Source organism: Sander vitreus, chromosome 1 (assembly GCF_031162955.1).
Source record: "Sander vitreus isolate 19-12246 chromosome 1, sanVit1, whole genome shotgun sequence".
In the NCBI taxonomy this organism is placed as follows: domain Eukaryota; kingdom Metazoa; phylum Chordata; class Actinopteri; order Perciformes; family Percidae; genus Sander; species Sander vitreus.
Genome location: NC_135855.1, coordinates 24,547,338 through 24,563,017, shown reverse-complemented (window position 1 = coordinate 24,563,017; position 15,680 = coordinate 24,547,338). Strand labels below are relative to the sequence as shown.

The window sequence follows — 15,680 nt, the reverse complement described above, 5'->3', positions numbered from 1 at the left end:
CATGTTTCGTTTCCATCACAAGTCTTTATAATTGTAGTCTTTTATACTTTTTTCACAACACAGCTAAAAAAAATATTTCTAAAGCAAGTCACTGGAAAACTGGAACATTTTCTCATCTTTCTTAAAAAAAAGAGAGGCGAGAGGTGACTGCGACCCAGGGGAGAGCTAAACCCTTCTCAACTTGAAGGTGAAAGCAATAAAAAATACTCCAGGATCTTCTGACCCACTAATTACTACTGTGAGACTGGACACAATCAGGAAGCAGTTCATGAATTGACAAATTATTCAGCCTGAATCAGCACTATTTCAAAATGAAATTTACTTCAAAATGAGAGCAGAGCATAGCTGTCAGACCAAGTTCAAAAATCAGAAATATACGTAACATCCTGTGCATAAAACACTCATGAACAGGACAGAGAAATGCAGCCACTAAACTTCTGTGTGGAGAAACATCACACACTCAAGTTGCATAAGGTATCTTGAGAACCTTTTTCGTTTAAGATCATAAAAAGACAAGTCTGAGCAAATGTAACTTAATGCATGTCTTCAAGAAACATAATTTAATAAGATTACATCTTTTGAGTGCCCCTTCAAGTTTTAAGGAATTTAAGTCTGTTTTCTGTTGCACAAATGTATTTAGCAACAAAAATAAAAAGGAGAAAAACTTAAGGGTGCCTTAAAAAGGTAACTCAGATAAAGTCATGGTAGACTTATTTCATTGACTACCAACACAAGTGTGCCAAGAATAGTGTTTTGTTTACAAAAAAAATCCTATCGATGCTTCATCTTGGCATACTTTACCTCTGCAAATTTATTGTGAGATGTTTCTTGCATCGACCTCCTAATTTAAATTCATAAGTAAGGGAATAAAACATCGTAAAAGAAAAACCATCTATGCAACTAGGCAGTTTCGAGCATCTTCCTCGTCACCAGTCCGGTTATAAATGTGTAAGGATGCCTAAATGTCAGTCTGTGCAAACTATGAGTCCCGGTTGAATGAATAAAATGTATTATTGACCTTGTTTGGGCTTCAGGCCAATAGAGGACTGCATCTTTCTAAGTAATTGGCAATGTTGTTGTTAATATAAGCTACATAAACTAGCCAGCCAACTTTTTACCTCAGACCTACGAAAAATCAACTCAAGTTGTTGAAAATAAATTGTCATCGTTCGTAGTTCTGTACAAAATAGGGCTGTATCTGCCGTATTCAAACCCCTCGAATCTTGGTTAGTTGGAGTCTCTGTAACGGGTCGTCTCTGGCGATGTTCGCCCATCAGATTTTCTTCCGGACGCTTAAAGCTACTGAGTTTCCGTAAAGCAGCCGGTCCCGCTCCCGCACCTCCTCCTGCAGCTTGGCCTCGGTCACCCGGAGCTGGCGGATGGTCGCCTTCATCTCCTTCATCTTCACCTCCATCAGTGCGATGATGTCCCGCTGCTCGTTTAGTTTCCGCAGCAGCTCGGCAGACGTGGTGCCGGTGGTCAGCGAGTACGCGTGGTCCAGCGGACTGCTGGTCACACTGACGTACTGCACGGGTGGCTGGTGCACAGTGGACGCGGTTTCGACCGATGAGTCGTCGGCAACTAGCTCGCCGGACACAACGGCGGCGGTGTAACAAGTCCCCTCCGACTGGGCTGGCAGCCGCGCTGTGCCCAGGTACTCCCCGTTGTGGCCTATCTGAACCACGGTGATGCTGTCATCGCTTGCCTCGCCGCCTGCATTGCCCTCCGCTCCTTCTGCTGTACTACCCAGTACGCTGGTGACGACAATCCCGGAGGTTGCAGCAGCGGCGGGGGCAGTAACCGCCGCGGACACTTTCCTCCCTCTGCCCCGCCGACTCCTGCGCTCATTGACCCCCCGCAGAGGAAAAAGGGACGGTACTCGGATGCTGTATGTCTTCCTCCCGCCGGCGAAATGCACGCTGCAGACTCGGTGTCCAGTTGTGGGCTGAAAGGTGCTGAAGCAACCGCTGACCCCGGCCCGGGAGATGTTCCTCAGCCACAGCTCCCTCAGCGTGGTGTCTTTAGGAAATGTGTAGAATCGAAGGTCCCGGTCTCGGTGCGAGTTGTTGTAGCAGCCAGGGACACAGCAGGTGAACCCAGGCATGTTTACTTCAGCACCAAGACTAAAAGCACGGTCCTCGGATGAAGTTTGAGTTATTTTATTGTTGTTTCTTTATTCTATGCGTTGTTATCAAGCCCAGTGGCCTACAAGCGGAACTACACGTCCCACAACGCTAACAACTTCCTGTTTATTTTTCACCAAAAGTGAGCCGCTTTTCTTCGTACGACGACTGAATCCACCTGAATTTTTCCGGGCTCAAAGCATGCGTAGCTTTTATTTATGCTGAATTCGAGGCTGATATTTTATTTTCGGTGGTAAATGTCTTGTTTTGTTCTTCGCGGTCTTATCATGCCAACCGTCATCCACTGAGAACTAAAAATCCCATAATCCCTTGCGGTTCCTGTCCTGGTCCGTTAGTAAACTACCGCCCCTGCTGGTCAGTAGGTGGTAACGCCATTCTAAGCTCTGCTGAGAGAAGTTGGCTACTGTATTGTTGTCCAAATCATTTTATTTAGTTATAATACAAGCACACAGAAAATAATGACAACATGTAGGTGAACAATACCTTCATACATAATACAGATTTTTAATAAGCATGTTCCAAGGGAATGCTTTACAATTCATCTGCTAAAAACACATATGAAGGTGGATCGTGTGTGTGGGGGCTTTGAATTCAGAATTTCTTAATAAACATGTTAAATATCCTCATGATGAATGAATGGTTTATTTTCGTGTCATCCATTATAGGATTATTCAGACAAATTTTAAAGAAACCCTTTTCCTAGTGCTGACACAAAAAAAAATAAGTACATAAAGGGTACAAATATAAAAAACACACAAAAAACAGATAAATACAAGGAGGGTACAAACGTAAAGTTAACATTTCAACAGAAAACCCTTTCAGACCAGAATAAATTATGAAACAAGTAGCCTATACAATAAACAGATTAGGCAAATACTGTAGGGAGACCGGGTACAGTTGTAACACAGGGATAGTTGTAACACTACCAGGTCCATGAATCAGGGATAAGATAGGAGTCATGTGACAGTTTCAGTTTCCTCAGGCTTCCTTTATGATCCCACATGGAGGTTTTCCAGTCTGTGTTGCTATCTCTCCTGAAGCTACAGCAGAAAATCTAATTCTGAGGTAAGAAAGTAAAATAACAAGATAATATTTTGCTTAGTACTTCTACCGTTGTAGATAATGTTGTATGAGTTATATCAGGTGAAACTGTAGTTTCTCTGGTGTATCAACCTGCTAATTTCAAAGCACCATGCTAATACAGCTAGCTAAACAATGGGTGACAGTGGCGGGGTAGGATGTAACACGTGTTATGAAAGTGTTACAACCATCAAGTGTGGGTCAAGTGTGTTTTATGTAGCTTTTGGGTCCACCAGGCATGCACTCCAGGCCTGACCAATTTCATTTGTCACCATTTTGACTCTGATTAACAATGTATTTAATTTGATTTTTCTTGTCACCATTGTGACTTAAGAATGCATTTCATTTGTTTGTTCTTGTCACCATTGTGACTGATAAAGAATGCATTTAATTGTTCGTTCTCTGGAATGGGGGTAAATATGTTTATGTTAATTTGCTCTCACTCACACACACACACACACACACACACACACACAAACACTCATATGAATGTGCACGTACAGACACGCACAGACATGCACACACACACACACACGTGTGCATGCACATACACTCCCCATATTCACACATATTTTATTGTTGCAGCCATTCATTTAAAATAAAACTGTTGTTGTGGCATATCACTTGAGTACCCTTAGTTTTTGTGCATTTTGTCTACCTGTTACAACTTACCCCAGTATGTGTTACAACCTACCCCAGTAGTGGGGTAGGTTGTAACAAAGGACCACCTTGTATTTGTCATCATCTCACAAAGTCTGTGATATAGTTGAAGAAATTCAAATTGTTGCCATTTGTAGTAGACAAATGTGGGTACTTTGCCTAAAGGTTTCAGACGTGTAGCTAAAAAAAAAAGGTAGTTTTAGGTACTGAAGAAAAACGTGTTACAACCGTACCCGGTCTCCCCTATTCCAAATAAGTAGGAAGGGCAGAGAAAATGCAGAAAGAGCAAGAGCGAGAGGTCATTCTCATACTGAACACACATCAACTCAAATAAGAAGTATTCAATATCCACCCACAAAAGTGAAAATGCAATCAAAGATTGAACAGGTTACTATTCCGTAAGTAGTTATAGTATTTTGTTGACGTGGTCCCATTACTTACAACATTCGTGCTATTTGTATTTCGTGAGATACCCAACATGTTTTCCTCCACCATATGTCAAAGCAAAGCAGTTTAGGAAAAATATGACACATGATATATATATTAGTTTTATTTTTTTTCAATTTATTTATTTATTTTTATGTCAAGCATCCATGGAAGGTAAAATCCCATGTGTCCATATTTTATGTGAAAGAATGTTACAGGTTTGAAAGGACATATTAGCTGTTATTTAATTTATTTAATTTTATTTAAATCTGTTTCCTTCCACTGCTTTGTCAATCTTGTCATCTGAAACCAACAATCAGCTCATTTTACAGCATGCATGTCTGCATGTAGTAACCTTTATCAGCCATGTGACGGCCATCTGAATTCCTCCTTTGTTATTGAATCTGTGGTGGCAACCACAGGAAAGTAATAGGTAGGATGTTGCATATCATCCACGGAGTCATATGGTTGTGGATTTCTACCTGTGTTCCCGGTCATCCCCATACAACCATTATTCCACCTGTCAGATTCATCTGGATATAATCTACTGATCCACAACTTCTTTTCACATTACCAGACACATCTAAGTGCAGATTGCTGTGGGACCCACAGACACATCCTTAACCGAAATTTGGAAAGTTTTAATCAATTAATGAATATTTATTTATGATTTATGACTAGAAAAACTTGACACATAGTCCTGAGTTGCATGTCAAATTAATCTGCAGGTTCCCAGCTTTGAAATGCTGTATAGCCTACCACTTCTATGTGGAATCTACTGTTGATCTGCTTTCATCCCCTAAACATCCCCTGTCCCCTACCCCTCTAGAAAAAGGGGGCGGAATGTAGCATACACTTCATACAGAACCAAACCAGACCGTAGGCTACCATTCATTCCACAGAACCCATGATACACATACGGTTTAAAAGTTAACTTGTATAAATACCCTCAACTATAAAAAACAAAAAAAACTGTGTACATGAAGTTAGCCTACTTTTAAAATGGGTAGGCTATAAGTGGTCAGCGGTGTGTCAAGGCTAGCATACTGAATCATGGGAAAACACGGTGCCCGATCAAAGAATGTACTTGCTCCACAGGCAGACCTATATCGGTGACATACGTTTATCTAAATTGTGTTTTAGTTATTTAGCTAGCTTTATCTACAAAATAACATGTTTCACAGGGAACCACTTTACGTGTGTTTGACCAAAGTCATATTTTCGCGTCTTGCTAAAGGCGTCTGTGTATCCTACTTAACTCTCCGCCTCTTCAGCCTCTTGTAGTATCTCTGGTCCCCCCCCCCCCACAGTCCTGCCGTTGCTACTGAAGTTACCATTAGCAACTGGGCAGCGCCCCGGCTGAGCACCTTCAACCGCTGTTGATGTTGTCGTTAAATACAGTAGGTAGCTAATGTTACATTTCATTATGGGTTGTCTTTTATAACAAGTTTAAAGACAGTTAGATAAATTAACTTTAGATATTAACTCTGTAAAGTACATTCGTTTATACGGATCTTTTTGAGTTCGCTTTGCGGCTGTCTGGCCCGGGCTAGCTGAACGTGCTAGCTAACGTTATCAGCATAGGTTTTGCGTGTGTGTGAACCTTAGCTATCCGGATCATATACACATTTAAAGTAGTGTCCACTTCAAGCAAATTTGTGGTATCGTAACAAAAAAAGACTACACTACTACAGTTGATCTCGACAGCGATAATTTCATGCGGCATGGCTTTGTTATCTGACCGACAGCCACACAGCACGGCTCGGTTACTTTCCAGTGGTGTCCAGTATGAGAGTGAGGCTCCAACTACTGCCATCCATGTGAATGTGTGTTTGTTTGGCCACGCTGTTTGTGCCCTGAGGTGATGCAGTGTGCAAAAGGGAGAGCTTATTTTCCCCAAAGCTTCATAGGTAATGCAGGTGCACAGGCACACACGCATATGTCAGTATGTTGTTGTACAGTGATGGCTACAAGGAAGCAAGTGAGGCACACTGTCAGCTCCTGCCAGTTTTCTGGGTTTTTCCTCACGTCACATCTTCTCCCGTAAATACATATTCACAATATGATGAATAGACAAAACATTTGTAGTCTTTGCACAACCTCATTAGAGTTCAGACAAGAAAGAACTGTTGGATAACACCGTGGGCAGGTGCTCCCCACTACACAAGCCCACTAACTGCAATTACATGGACGACTGAAATCAACACAACAGTCGCAGCTCTATAACCAACAGTTAGATCAGGAAATCACCGAAGGTATGTGCAGAGTTGTGAGGGCCTCGGTTGAGCTGAGCTACACACTATTTCATATTTAACCTAATGTTATTAGGATAAATTGTTTATTAGTTAAGCTGCTTTGTGTGCAAGTTGATGTACATAAATGCCACTGTGTGTAACCTGGATAAGGTCAAACACAGATATAAATTGCACTTGCGACAGAGGTAGAGGTGACGTTGACTTTCGGTGGGTGTGGAACATCTAAGGAATGGCATGTTAACTATGTAGCAGGACACAATGTAAGTAGCTGTCAGAGACTGCTGATGAGAAAAACTGGTCTTGACCCGTTTGTCCTGTTTGTTGATACAATCAATAGATAATATACATATTATGCTATGAGACAAGTCATTGTCTGGTTTTGGTTATCCTAACATTGTGATATAGATTACATGTCTTAATGTCTAGTCTTAAATCCTGCATTACATTAAAGTGATTTGAACTCATTTAACTGCTTTTACTCAGAAACAATGCATGCTTTTACATGCATGGTCATTATTGCTCACCTAAAGTTAAAGTATAGTATGGAAACAACATAACATTACATTAAAAATGTATATTTGATTTTGTCAGTGTCACAGTTTGTCAATGTCACTTAGTCTCTTCTTTTATTTTACAGGTACAGTAAGCTCTCCTTGATTTCCAGACACAGTCAAGGGCTTGACAGGCAAGGGAATCGTAGGCTGTTGGAATGTTGGTGAGGCTGGCCATGGTTAACACGTAAGGTCGCAGTGAGTGGCACTGTCATGTTGCCAGGAGTCGGTGTATTTGGCACGGGCAGCACAGCCAGAGTGCTGGTCCCGTTGTTGAAAGCTGAAGGTTTTGAGGTTCATGCACTCTGGGGGCGAAGCGAAGAGGAAGCGTGCTGCTTAGCAAAGGAGCATGGCATCCCATTTCACACCAGCCGATCTGATGACGTCCTGCTGCACCAAGATGTCGACCTTGTTTGCATCTATATTCCACCCTCAATGACAAGGCAGATTGCTGTCAAAGCACTGGGTAAGAGGGCATAAACACACATACACTTTTAATTACTTTTGTCAGCCTGCCCTGTCCAAAAAACCTTGGGTATATTAAAAGTGTTTAACTTGCACTTTTTACACTAAACATTTGTGCTAAGCATACATGCAGTCACTCCATCACAAGCCATAAAACATACTGCATTGCTAAAGTAACAAAAAGAGAATATTGGCGGATATTCAGTTTTCTTCCTAAACACCAGGTTCAGATCCTTAATTCCAGTTTCCGCTGACACTGTATTGACCTCTCAGTTAAACAAAACTGCTAATGTTACCTGACCCAGCTTGGCATGGCAGGTCGACTCTGGAAAAGATTAGAAATTTTTGACTGTAATGACAGTACTCCCCAAAAGATGCATGGCTGTATTCTTCTGTAATGTATTTCTCAGGGTTTATCCTCGAGATGTGATGAATGGTAATGATCATAGCTGTGACCACAGGGAACATAGCAATTTGAGGCGAAAACCCCAAAACAAACCTAACGACAAAAACTTGAAATTCCCCACATCTCGTATCTGTTAGCAGCACATTGACGCAAACATAAGCAACACATTGTCGTATCAGAGGAGAGTAGATCTATAACGTTAACTTACTGTATCTGATGGAATTCCTGAGTGTTGACCTCAGCTTCCTGTTTTAGTTGCAACTTCCTGAGTGTGTCCCCACCAAAGGGACTAGTTCCAAGAGGTACTAAAGGGCGTTGATCTCCATATATACATGCTATACACACCCTCTTTGCTATCACATGTGGTTGTAGGAGAATGTTTTTTCTTTTTGTTTATTCATACCAAACCCCAGGAACTGAGTAGTAATGGCATTTAAGGCCATCAACTCTGCATGAGCACTGAGACACCAAGTCCACCCTACACCTTAAAATCATAATTAATATACACTCAGTTGCCATTTAAGAAGGTACACCTAGCTAAAACAAATGCAGTCTAATACAACAGCCCTGCGATCAATCCTACATTTCTTTTTCTTTTAGAGAGGCTTGAATCAACTTTATGGCTTTATTTTGGAGTCTGCAAGTTGGTTTGTTATGCTGTTTATATTGTATTGTGTTATGCAGAGAGCTGTTTCTATCATTTTGTTTACCCTCAGTGATATAAACGGAAGTAGCCACTGAGTTTATGTAAAACATAAATTGAGCTTTATTACTAGTTAAAGGCAGATTAAGAACCATAGTGAGGGAAAACGGTGCTCACCACTTTCAACTGCATCATAAAAGATACATTTAAAGAAGGAAATCAATTGTTTAACCTTTTTCGTTGCTGCAATACAAGATAACCAACAACCATGAAAATGTTTTTATGTGGGAGTGGGAGATTTGCCAGATTGTATCTTTGAAATGTAAAAGTATTGTCATTTCACTTTACTTCAGAGATCATTGAATTCCGTTTTATCTTAATATTGATAACCCCTTCCTTTCCCTCTCTCTCTGCAGGTATAGGTAAGAATGTTGTGTGTGAGAAAGCTGCAACAGCTGTGGATTCATTCAAGATGGTGACTGCTGCCAGATACTACCCACAGCTGCTCAGCATTATGGGTAATGCCCTGCGCTTCCTGCCGGCTTTTGTGGCAATGCGCCAACTGCTGATGGAGGGATATGTTGGCGAAATACAGGTGTGTGATGTCAGAGTCTATGGCCCCAGCCTCCTGGATCAGTCGTACGGCTGGACATGTGAGGAGTTGATGGGAGGAGGCGGTCTGCACACTGCCGGCTCGTCCATCATTGACCTTTTAAGTTACCTAACCGGGGCACGAGCCCATCGTGTTCATGGCTTGCTGCGGACCTTTGTACAACAAAATGGTTTGATCCGAGGCATTCGCCGCGTCACCAGCGATGATTTTTGCTTCTTCCAAATGTTGATGGGTGGTACTGGCTCTAGCTCTGGTGGTGTGTGTTGCACTGTGACCCTGAACTTCAACATGCCAGGGTCATTTGTGCATGAGGTTATGGTAGTTGGATCCACTGGAAGACTGGTTGCCAGGGGAACAGAGCTGTATGGTCAACGCAATGGGAGCAAAGGTGAGGAGCTGTTGCTAAGTGACAGTGGGTGGGCGGGACCAGAGGTAAAAGAGATGCCCCTGCCTTACCTGCGGGGGCTGAGCTCCATGGTAAAGGCACTGAGACAGTCTTTTCAGGCTCACGAGGAGCGCAGGTCATGGGCGCGAGGATCGGTTGCCATGGCACCAACATTTGAGGATGGTCTGTATGTGCAGACGGTGGTCGAGGCAGTGAAACGGTCCAGCTGTAGTGGCGAATGGGAGTGTGTTGAGATCATGAGTCAGGAGCCAGATCCAAATCACAACCTGTGTGAGGCTCTGCAGAGAAATAAGAACTGAATATATTTATACAGCCAGTGCAACTACTACATGTGTCTGACAAAACTGGGCTCTGAATGTGTTACCTTTTTAATTCAGCTGCTGAGGCAGTTTACATTACCCATGACTACTTTTTGCATTTTCACATTCTGTCCCATTTTGAGCAGAATTCATCGTTTAGAAAACATAACTGTGTTTTCACTAAATGTGTTAACCACAGCTCCATTATTCTGATTCTCAACATAAAATATTATAATAGCTGTGTCAAAATCTACCTGTGCCCCATTTACACGTTTATAACCTGTACCATGCCAAAAAGTAGACACAGTCTTTATTCTTACTGAAGCTTGAAGTTATGGAGTCATGACTGCAAATGTCCTGCAAAATAAGGTTGTTATGCGTCACCTGTCAGCAAGGCACCACCAATGTCAAATATTGGCTAAGTTCCTTCTGTCAAAAACACAACCTTTCAGCAGATGTCTGACCATTTCCTTTTATCCTCACTTTAAACAGCATGTGTGGATATCTTTCTGTTTAGTTTTTTGGAAACATGCAGTTTATTGTATTTTACTGATAATCAGAGATATATCAAATAGCTTATACTTCATCCTTGTGATTGGACAAGAGCACAGCTCTTCCTGATGTATGCCATAACGTTTTTTAATATTTCCTTTTTTTTAGTAGTTTCTTCATGTCAAGTCATCATACCGTCAGTAGTTAAAGTGTTTGCCAGAGTTGAAGATTACAATACACCAATAAATGGTTGACTAGGCATCAGCGCCACCGAAACAAAGTGGTGCACAAGCATCCCAGTTTTGGGTCATGACCAGTTGTTGAGCCAAGCTGTGAATTTATTAATTTGGCTCTAATTAAAAGCCAATGTACAGTCCAATCTAGAAAACATTTTAATCTCTATTGTTCATAACCTTTAGATGTATTTTGGTGTTAATTTATTCCCAACGTGAATAGCACCTTATTCTGAAAGGAAGGTTTTAGCTCGGACATGAATGTGAATATCAAAGCGTGAGGATGATTTGACTAACAAAACACTTTCATTGTTTGCAGTGGGGTGACTGGCAGAATTCAAATGATGCTCCATTGGAGCACAGCCTTTGTAAAATTCAGAATAAGAATAATGGAGCTGTGCAGAGTTTAGTTTTTATTTAAATTTTATTTTTTTGGAGTGTGTAATAATAAGCATACATTTAAAGATTGCAAGAGGGGCTTGTAGGTTTTTATAACATGCCATGGCATACATAAGATACCAGGGATAGAGTAAAATAAGCTATGTAGAAAACTGAATAATGAAAAGTCTAAATTGTAGCATTGCCCCTCAAAATGCCCAATTCTATAGAGATACTCAATCTTAAATCTTAATTTTGAGTATCACTCACACCCTTAGGTAGGAAAACTGTGAAAAGTCTCCTTCACAGACAAAGCAGCTATAGTGAGCTGGAATTCATGACTGCTGTAGTGGATTTCAGCAGTGACACGTTTTCATAGTGGGGGGAAAGGTATCTAAACATCTAATTTCAAACCACTCCTGCATCATCCATATATTCAGTACATTCTGTCATCATTTTATCAAAATATACTACTTTAAGAAGTTTTCATGAGGATGCTAGTGCAACACTAGTCTGGCTTACTTATACTGCTAGGGGACGTGCTGGATGTCAGGCTTTCTCCTTCCCTTTCCGCTATCTATTTTGCAAGGACACCCGGGCCTTAGTGCTGCCGAAGACAATATTGATTGATTAAAAAAAATACAAACAAGCCAGAGCATTTTTTTCCCCCCTCTATTAGAACGTTAACTCATGCAGCCAGACCATACTCCAGTAATGACACAGCGCTGTGGACATAGGTCTGGCAATGCCAGACTAGTGCAACACAGATGCAGTGTTGTGAGTAATATTTTGGGTAAATGCTGGCTGGAACATATTTATGGAAAGAGGGAAAGTGGATTATGCCTCAGAGAAAGGGATTTATAGATATGTTTGGTACCTTTTTTTCCACTGAAAACTCACCAATGGTAATCTATTCAACATTGAAACTAACTTTGAAGAAGGAAACTACCACCTTTTAACAGCCACCTGTCAGGTTTCCACAGGATGAGCATTTGATGCTTAGATTATAGATTTTAGGTGAAGTATCACATTATTTTACATTAGCAGAAACAGACTTGTCCTAGAAATTACAGATTAGTGACCTTAAACTGTCAGTAGTTTTAGATGCAAAGCCTGAGGGTATTTGACTACTAAATTTAGTTTAAAAGTGTGTGAAAGGTTTGTATACGTGTGTTAACCATTGAAGTAAATGTATGCTTTTACAAGATTTTGCATCATGCAATCAATGCATATAAAGTTATTACAAATGTTTAAATCCAGAGAGTGGAACCACGATCCACCCCCGAACACCATTCATCCCTAAACATTACTGGTCTTTTACGTTGAGTAGAACCACTGGATCTGACATGCGCGAGAGTATAAATGTGTGCCTCTCTAACTTGCTAAGACCAAGAGAAGGAAGTGTTAAACAGGTTACGGTCGTTGTAGTCACTCACTGCATCTGAGTACTGCTGAATATCCTGAATAATATTGGGCCTCAGCGCTCCTACAGCTGAGACAGGAGGTGAAGACGGAAGAAGTGTGCTGGTTTGATTTGATTGGTCTGTTCCCTTCTTAGACCCACGCAGGATCTGCAAATAAGGAAACATACATGTTACATGCTTACCTCACGCTATCCTAACAGTGCTTTACAAAAACAATTAATAAAGTTTACATTAAGTGTCTTTTTTTAAAACACATCACATTTGCCTGCAGGATGTTCCATAACCCACCACTATTAAAATACATTCCAACTGAGTTTTCACCTTATTTTGTTTTTTTGCACTGATAACTGATAAAATGCCACATATTTAATATGCAGTGTGATGCTTGTACCAGCCAGCTCACTGTAAAACTGAATTTAACGTGTCTGTATAAGGAAGCCTTTTTGTATTTATTTATGTCTTGGTGTGGAGGAAGTTTCCCATTGTTTATTCTGTTCAGTGTTTGGGTTTTCAGCCTGTGAATCTCTGTTAAAATATTTATCTTGTTTAGATTTAGTGTTGTTTTAATTGATAATATGGCTTTTTGAGCACAATGTGTTGCATTTAAGTTGGGAAACTGTACTGTTGATCTGCCTGGCGGATATTTCCCTAAATAAATACAGTTGTATTCATTTAGTGTTTTGGTCAGACTGCAGTTTATTATGTAAAGACAAAATCAGTCTTTACCTGTATTAAAACCATAGAACACAGATGTTAAGTATCTATTGATAATATATAGCGTTCTTTACTCATTACAGTAATACTGTTTACACAATGTTTTTATACTTAATATAATCTCTAATATTTTGTAAATCAAAAATCTCTGCTCAGGTCAGTTGTGTCACTGACTGAGCTAGCAGTATCCATGACAATTCTGATTGATTTAAAGGAATGCCATTAAACCAGAGCACGTTTTCCTCCCATCCCTGAATGCTATGTGGAGTAGCCAGACTCTCCTTCAGCGCACTTTGGAGGAGGGTCTGGCAAAGCGAGACTACCTATAATCAGACAGAATATTCATTTTCAAATATCTTAACTGCATGATGCAACATGTTATATAATATACAGTGGGGCTCGAAAGGTAAAAATTTGTATTGTGCATAAAGAAGCCAAGAAAAGATGGAAAAATCTCCAAAAGGCATCAAATGACAGATTAAACATCGTTATAAAATATGTCAAAAAAAGTTAGATTTTATTTCCATCATTTACACTTTCAAAATAACAGAAAACAAAAAATGGCGTATGCAAAAGTTTGGGCACCCTGCAGAGTTTATAGCATGCACCGCCCCCTTTGGAAAGCTGAGACCTGACAGTGTCATGGATTGTTCTCAATCATCATCTGGAAAGGCCAGGTGATGTCAATCTCAAAGGTTTTAAATGCCCAGACTCATCTGACCTTGCCCCAACAATCAGCACCATGGGTTCTTCTAAGCAGTTGTCTAGAAAACTGAAACTGAAAATAGTTGACGCTCACAAAGCAGGAGAAGGCTATAAGAAGATAGCAAAGCGTTTTCAGATGCCAATATCCTCTGTTCGGAATGTAATTAAGAAATGGCAGTCATCAGGAACAGTGGAAGTTAAAGCAAGATCTGGAAGACCAAGAAAAATATCAGAACAGCTCACAGGATTGTGAGAAAAGCGAGTCAAAACCCACGTTTGACTGCACAATCCATCTAGAAAGATCTGGCAGACACTGGAGTTGTGGTACACCATTCCACTATAAAGAGATACTTGAACAAATATGGTCTTCATGGAAGAGTCATCAGAAGAAAACCTCTTCTACGTCCTCACCACAAAAATCAGCGTTTGAAGTTTGCAAATGAACATATAGACGTTAGAAGCCTGATGCATTGTGGAAACAAGTTCTGTGGACCGATGAGGTTAAAATAGAACTTTTTGGCCGGAATGTGCAAAGGCACGTTTGGAGAAGAAAGGGCACAGAATTTAATGAAAAGAACCTCTGTCCAACTGTTAAGCATGGGGGTGGATCAATCATGCTTTGGGGTTGTATTGCAGCCAGTGGCACAGGGAACATTTCACGAGTAGAAGGAAAAATGGATTCAATAAAATTTCAGCAAATTTTGGATGCTAACTTGATGCCATCTGTGAAAAAGCTGAAGTTAAAGAGAGGATGGCTTCTACAAATGGATAATGATCCTAAACACACCTCAAAATCCATGGTGGATTACATCAAGAGGCGTAAACTAAAGGTTTTGCCATGGCCTTCACAGTCTCCTGACCTCAACATAATTAAAAATCTATGGATAGACCTTAAAAGAGCAGTGCGTGCCAGACAGCCCAGAAATCTCAAAGAACTGGAAGACTTTTGTAAGGAAGAACGGGCGAAGATACCTCAAACAAGAATTGAAAGACTCTTGGCTGGCTACAAAAAGCGTTTACAAGCTGTGGTACTTGCCAAAGGGGGCAGTACAAGGTATTAACTCTGCAGGGTGCCCAAACTTTTGCAGACGCCATTTTTTGTTTTCTGTTATTTTGAAAGTGTAAATGATGGAAATAAAATCTAACTTTTTTTTGACGTATTATAAGAATGTCTAATCTGTCATTTGATGCCTTTTGGAGATTTTTCCATCTTTTCTTGGCTTCTTTATGCACATTAATAAAAAAAATTTACCTGGGGTGCCCAAACTTTCGAGCCCCACTGTGTGTGTGTGTATGTATATGTGTGTATATATATATATATATATATATATATTTCTCAATGGGAGCATTATGTTGCAGTCGTGGGAATTACAGGATATGCTTGCTCGAAATAACTTTGAACTTTTTATGCGAATATATTCCTCATGTACTTTATATAGTCTATGGAAGAACTTAACTGTGCCTGTTCTCAAACTGCGGGTTTGCTGGAAACTATCATTGACTAGTAATATATCGCCATGATTTATAGTTTACCATTAATTTATCAGATTACATAGCTCTCACAATGTAATATATTAGTAAGGTGCTTGATATATTCGAGTTGATTTTTTTCTAGCACAACCATAAATGCAGACCAAAAAAGCTGTAAAAAAGTCTACATTTACATTATTTGGATATATGTTGTTAGCCGTTTTATAATTAATATCAGTTGTACGATTATTATATTTTCTAATTGGACAAGTGAAACATACCATAGTGGTTATATCTTGTAATTACAGATGTAAAC

The 15,680-nt window shown here is 40.3% G+C and overlaps 2 protein-coding genes across 5 annotated transcripts; one reads left to right on the top strand and one right to left on the bottom strand.

The window, feature by feature from the left end:
* Window positions 1-302: 302 nt before the first annotated feature.
* Window positions 303-2,452, bottom strand: thap11 (THAP domain containing 11). The gene has a single exon (XM_078249658.1). It carries the CDS (start codon window positions 2,102-2,104, stop codon window positions 1,274-1,276), a length of 831 nt encoding a protein of 276 aa, XP_078105784.1. The 5' UTR covers window positions 2,105-2,452; the 3' UTR covers window positions 303-1,273.
* Window positions 2,453-3,190: 738 nt separating this feature from the next.
* Window positions 3,191-13,150, top strand: gfod2 (glucose-fructose oxidoreductase domain containing 2). Of its 4 annotated transcripts, none has more exons than XM_078249640.1 (3): window positions 3,191-3,209; window positions 7,203-7,582; window positions 9,047-13,150. In XM_078249640.1, exons 2-3 carry the CDS (start codon window positions 7,330-7,332, stop codon window positions 9,946-9,948), a joined length of 1,155 nt encoding a protein of 384 aa, XP_078105766.1. In that variant the 5' UTR covers window positions 3,191-3,209; window positions 7,203-7,329; the 3' UTR covers window positions 9,949-13,150. The 4 variants fall into 4 exon arrangements, with proteins under 4 accessions (XP_078105766.1, XP_078105752.1, XP_078105760.1 ...); XM_078249626.1 differs by lacking the exon at window positions 3,191-3,209 and adding an exon at window positions 5,620-5,710; XM_078249634.1 differs by lacking the exon at window positions 3,191-3,209 and adding an exon at window positions 5,620-5,714.
* Window positions 13,151-15,680: the final 2,530 nt, after the last annotated feature.